The 6109-nt window shown below is 35.0% G+C and overlaps 1 protein-coding gene across 4 annotated transcripts; it reads right to left on the bottom strand.

The window, feature by feature from the left end:
• Positions 1-592: 592 nt before the first annotated feature.
• LOC131051674 (uncharacterized) lies at positions 593-5394 on the bottom strand. 4 transcript variants are annotated; one of them, XM_057986264.2, is made up of 13 exons: positions 5243-5347; positions 4500-4596; positions 4210-4323; positions 3563-3831; positions 3270-3340; positions 2540-2589; positions 2232-2305; positions 2051-2113; positions 1540-1627; positions 1391-1456; positions 1149-1228; positions 984-1055; positions 593-889 (listed from the first exon to the last, which is right to left on the bottom strand). In XM_057986264.2, the coding sequence occupies exons 4-13, from the start codon at positions 3592-3594 to the stop codon at positions 808-810; spliced, it is 678 nt and encodes a 225-aa protein (XP_057842247.2). In that variant the 5' UTR covers positions 3595-3831; positions 4210-4323; positions 4500-4596; positions 5243-5347; the 3' UTR covers positions 593-807. The 4 variants fall into 4 exon arrangements, with proteins under 4 accessions (XP_057842247.2, XP_057842249.2, XP_057842250.2 ...); XM_057986266.2 differs by having other exon boundaries at positions 4530-4596; XM_057986267.2 differs by lacking the exon at positions 4500-4596 and having other exon boundaries at positions 4147-4323; positions 5243-5394.
• Positions 5395-6109: the final 715 nt, after the last annotated feature.

The following is a 6109-nucleotide window of genomic DNA, read 5'->3' as shown; positions in this document are numbered from 1 at the left end:
TGAAACAAGATCTCCATTTCCAAATAGGGTAACAATTTCAAACAACAATTGCAGGTAATTTACAAGGTCGAAGACAAATCTGTTCAAAAAGATCTAAAATGAGCCAATAGAAAGGTGAAACAGAAAGTAGGAACACAACACGAATTACCAATGTGCCAACAGAAAGGTAAAACAAAATGTGGGCAGAGGACTAACATCCCCATTGGAGGAGGTTATCCTTAACCCTACTATTTCCAATTACAAAATTGCTTGTCTTAATACCATTTAGGTAATACTAGACTCTGATTTATTTGATTAGTAGTTTATTTATATTTGATTAGCATAAATTTAAAAGAAGACTTGTCTAAGGATTTTGTATCGATCCTCAATGATATGGGATACTCAAAAAGCACGATGGACATGAGTATGCACATACATCCAAAGGGTATGTCCATAGTGGCGATGTCTATGGTGCAGTTTTTCAATTTAAAATGTTTCACGGAACATGGAACCAAAATAGCAGTTTCCCTGTCGACAGTGGGGCAAAAGATAATCATGACATGATATACCCAAGTCCAATTTTATATGCTGAAATAAAAATACAGCCCAATGGTAATCTTTATGAGTCTTGGTTCCAAGTCCATGTATTAAAATTGATGAAATTACGAGGTCTAACATTGGACTCCAGACTCCATGGACATATACGCCATGAAACTGTACAAAGTGCCATATTACAATAGCAGAGGTCTGCTCCCCTGCCTCTTACCACTGAACATGGATTTACAGAAAGGTACAAGTTAATATGCACACTATGTACCGGACTATGCATTAGTCCATATCCATGCCTTCAAAAATGTTATCTTCATCACTCAACATTTCATTGTGGGATAGATAGTCAATAGCCAACTTGCTGCAAAGTGCAAACAAAACACTATCTCAGTAAAAATTCCACTACTTGCCAGATACAAACTTAAAGCAGCTCTGAATTCTCAGCATGTTTTTACCTCAAACAGCAACAACTGAAGCTAAGGATTCGTTTCAGCTTCTTGTTGTAGAAAAAGAAATTGAAAGACCATCTGTAATGAAAATGTTTGAAGCTAATTTAGTTTTACTTCACAAAATAGCTCAAAAGAATATTGACATTTCAATGTGGAATTAAAAATACTTACACAGCTCCCCTTTCCAAAAAAGGATCCCCTTCAATTTCTGGCATATAGCTATAGACCTCACAATTGGATAGATCAATAACCTATTCAAAAGAAAACCTCCTTGTTAAGTTTATCAAAGCAATCAGCAACCTAAAGTATGTCATGATAGAGGTTACCAATTGCAGTTGCTATATTATATTTTAAAGAGAGGCATCTGTATTTGTTTCCATGTTATTTTAAAGAATAAAGGAGCACATCCTAACCTCATCAATAGCTTTCCAAATGCTATCTAGGAAAGGGGTATCGCCCCCATTTTCCATCGTCCACACCTGCACTTCAACCACATAAATCAGACAACATGGACTTGAAAACTAAATATGAATAAAATGCTCGACTATGTTTGTTCTTATACCTTTTCTGATTCAATCAGGTAGTTCTCAATTTTCTGCTTGACAACGTTTAGTCCACATTCTTTGGAGAAATTGTGAGCTTGTACTATGCTGCATGTTAATGTATTGAAATTAAGAAAGAAACATTTAGTATATCAGTGAACGCTCCAGTCCAAATTATGTATTTAAAGAATTCTAGATACAGTTTCAGATACTTTAACTCTTAAGTCTTTCAGGGTAACAGTCTGCAACATAGATCAACCAAGACGGATCTGTTTCCAAATCCTGAAATTGTAGATCTTAAGATTTTTAAATATCATAGGAAATGGAGAGAATTGAACTCTCAACTCCATTAGGAGCAACGGTTTTCCCAACCGTTTGTCAACCTTCGACATCACTTCCGATCATTTTTAAAAGGATATTAACTGGGTTGCCAACTCCCCAATAGGCTGACATTGGCATTACCCAAATATCCCTTTTTTCTTAACAGTTGTCCTAAAGTGCATAGATCTTAAAATAGAATCATGTTTTTACCTGAAGTCATAATCTGGATAAATGTGGTTCATGGTAAGTATTAGATGAATCAGTGTCCTTCGGCTGGGGCAGAAAAATGGCAAAAACAAATTGTTAAAGCTTTAAAAGAATAGTGTAAAACTAATATGTCCATCAAGTTATTCAAGCCTGGGAACATATTGAAAGATTTCTTTTATCATACCTTGCCGTGTTACATAGAGGACCAACTGGAGAGGAGGAATTGTTATCAGGATATTGCACAAGGTAATCCAAGACCTATTAAACCAAGATATATGTTTTCATTTACAACATATGCTCAAAGCACTAAAAATGCTAACAAAGTCAAACTTCTTGTAACATGTTGAGTTTCAGCTAAGATTTTAGGTTCTTCAAATCCACTGCTCATCATTTCCTCCTAAACCAAACCATCAACATATCTGCTCAAACAAGAATTCGTAACCATTCATAAATTGCAACAATAACAAACAAATAGAATTATGAAATGCTTACTTCTTGCTCTAAGCTACGTGACAACTTCCTGTCATTCCCAGCAGCCTTGCCTAGACAACCATTAAAATAACTTAGTGCAATGCTCAGATAACTGCATAAGCACATAATTAATACTTTTCACGACACATAATTAAAGTTGAACTCAAATCTCTTGCATTACATACACTGAAATTTGGTGAATTAATTATATTTTTTGAATGAAATTTGTGCCCACTCTGTGTCCATTTCCCTTAAATTAAGATTTAATTTAAAAGGGCTTTGCCCTGGCTCCTGTCAAATTTCCTGCAATCATGGTCTTTGTATAATATAGATTTAACCATGCCGATCTTGGAGTTGCTATACACCTTATCTAAAAAGCCTTAATTTAACCATGTCAAACTATCAATATGCAAAAGTGCAACACAGAAGGGAAGCAATTAGCTGTGTGGAGAGAAGAGTTTCACACTATATATCTTAAGGATCCATCCTTACGGACACATGGACATCTTGAATCATCTTGAGTCAAAATGCAATAGACAGAAAATGATCTTCCTGTTTTAGTTTTGGCAAACAAGAATGCATGAAGGCTTTATGGCCCCACAAAGACTGTTTACCTAAAGCTCAAAGGGTCTAGCCTATAAATATTTTCACCTTAAAAATAAAGGCATTAACATATTTGCGTTTTGTCATAAGCTGCACATCTGCAAGACAAATATTAAGCTTTAGATAGAAAATTTTAGTCAATACTTACAGGAGTAAGCCTCCAGGGAACCTTTGAGAATACATTCTCCAAGATTTACATTGTTGAGAAAAGCATTTAACCTGGAAACCCAGAAAACGCAAAAGAATAAAAAAGGAGCATCAACATGTTTACAAATTTGAGCAAATATTTAGAATCTTTAAAAACTCATATAACTGCTCAATTATATCTGCAGTAATGGGTCCCTTTAAATTTAAACAAAGTCAATTATATAGTAGTGTTATGTGTGCCCTTATGATTTGAAAAGTTGAAAAAGTACAAAATTGAGGTTAAATAGCAAATACCTTGCAAGAGGGGTGTATTCGAGAAACTTCATGTTGGATACTCCTTGGATGCATAAACTCCGCCGTATTGAACTCTTTTCCGGTGCCTAAACTTCAGCCTGAAAAGACTCCCAAAGTTTTGACCAAATTTATCACTCTTCGAACTATACGATCTCTAAAAACTTGTCTACAATGCACACAGACTGAAACCCAGCCTGCAATCAGCAGAATATCTTGAACAGGTAGGAAGATTTCTACTAGCCCCGATTTGCTCTATTTCAGCAACAGTACTGCATCAAACATTCAATGAATTAGCTATATTTTCAAAATATTCAGATTTACAGAGTTGATTTTAACATAAGTGAAATCACATCATTCTTCATGGATTTACACTCGTAGATAAGGCATAAATTGAAGTCATTTTAAGGAAGCTAAAACTCAACAGTATGAAGAGCGATTTCCAGTACAAATAATAAGTAACATTAAGGCATAAGAAACATAATTTGAAAAAACTGGAGCATATAAGCACAACTGCACAATTTCAAACATCCTCTGCAGGATTCCTTTCATACCGAGAGAGAATTGAATCTCAAGTAGTAACTCACATTAAAAATTTAAATCTGTATCAGAAATTGACAGGTTAGCAGGTAAACACAAAACATCGTTACCGTCTTTGACATAAGTTGATGCCAAGAAGGCAACCTCCCATCTCGAAACATAAACTGGCAGCTACTTATTAAGAAAATTAAGCTGAACACGAAAGATTACAAGATCCGCAAGACCTGCAAGGAGAGGACAAAAACAAACATTTTATTTCACATATGGCTCGAGAAACCCTTCTCAAATTTCTTCAGAGACAACCAAACATGTTCGTCACAGTTTCCAGAAAATTCCAACAAATACACATTATAGCAGAGTAACTAAGGAAAACCGCACTTTTAACCGCGCTATACTTTACCGAAAAAGTCATTCGCAACTTAACAATTACATTTAGTAATCCAATCTGACCAAATTTGTAAAATCATGAGGGAAACATCATTCTCATAGGAAGAAACCTGCGTATTTCAGAAATTTTGCCTAAAAGTGAGTATATCATCATTCCAAATGGAAGAAACCACATGTTACAGAAAAAGTCATGAAAAAGTATAATAAAGCAGACAACCATGCACTGTACAAAAAAAAAAACATATCGCTCTACCCTTCCAAAACACATAACTTCGCCATAAAATTAGGCAAATTGTGTACAAATACGAGATCTGCAAAAATACACAGAAATACGCAAAACGACACAAAGAATTCCACTTAGCTTTCCGCAAATCTTTAAAATTGGCCCAAATAAGCTTCACATTACGTAAATCTGTGTTAAATTTCTGAATAAAGGACGAAAAACAACAAAGTTTGAAGCAAAGAACCATTCAAGCACAAATTTGGGGGAAAAGCTCTCTTCTGTTTTAGTCAGAATAGATTGGGTAAAAAAAATCACGAGGAGAAAAACACAATTAAGCAACTTCAACAAAAAGGCTGAGGAAAAACACATAAAAAGAAAAAAATATCTAAAAGTTCAAAATACATCCATTGTAACAGCAAAAATTAGCCTTGTACCCTTCCAAAACACAGAGAACGGCCAAGATTTCACCATAAAATCATTTACTGAAAAAAATACAGATCATATACACAGAGAAAACAAGAATTGGCACTAACCTTTCCAGAAATCTTAAAAATTAGTCGAACACAGCACAAATTCGACGAACGTCAGTCAAATTCGACAATCAAAAATTAAGATACAATTACGGTGGTTTTTGAAAATTTACTAAAAATCAAGGCGCCGTCTAAGATGACCTGCTAAGACAGTAACCGGTGACTTGTAGTTCACAGAAGTTTACTGCCACGTGTATGGCGAAAAAACTTTCCTGGCCATGCTTCTGACATTTAGCCGACCTATTTTCGTCTTTTACGGCTTCACGCAAAGCATGCTGTCATTTCGAGTTATCTGTATATCTTACACCAACTCCTTACATCTGACGGCTAATTACAAAATAAATATTTTAGAGGCCACATCTGCCGTCCAATTTCTGAATCTCGTCTGCACTTTAACTACTAACAGAGCCCGGTCCCTATATCATCTTCCAGTCGAGGATAGAATATTTCAGGGAATCTTTATTCGCTACCTTTTTTAGTTCTATATTAAGTTTGGTGCTTCTCGCAGATCATCTGACGGTAGGGACTGACCTAAGTTGTACCAAATGTTTTAGACCGTCCGATGTGGATTAGAAAATTGTAAGTTGACGTGGCAGTTGGACGATGCATACAACTTTTAGTTTTGTTTTTTTTTTTAAATCAATTTGAAGTAAATTAAAAAAATACACGAGTTGCCCATTGAAATTATTGGGCCCATAGGAATTTGTAGAGGAAAGACTCCGTATATGAGGAACTCCAAAGGCCAAAAAAGTTTTATTTGTTTTTCCTAATGTACAAAGATCTCCAACCCAAAAGATTTGTCATGTAAACAAGTGATTGTTTGAAGATTTGGAGACCAATTTAGGAATCTTTATATTAATTTTGTAATGG

Source organism: Cryptomeria japonica, chromosome 10 (genome assembly GCF_030272615.1).
Source record: "Cryptomeria japonica chromosome 10, Sugi_1.0, whole genome shotgun sequence".
NCBI classification, from domain to species: domain Eukaryota; kingdom Viridiplantae; phylum Streptophyta; class Pinopsida; order Cupressales; family Cupressaceae; genus Cryptomeria; species Cryptomeria japonica.
The sequence above is the reverse complement of the archived record's forward strand: the minus strand, read 5'-3'. Positions and strand labels throughout refer to the sequence as shown.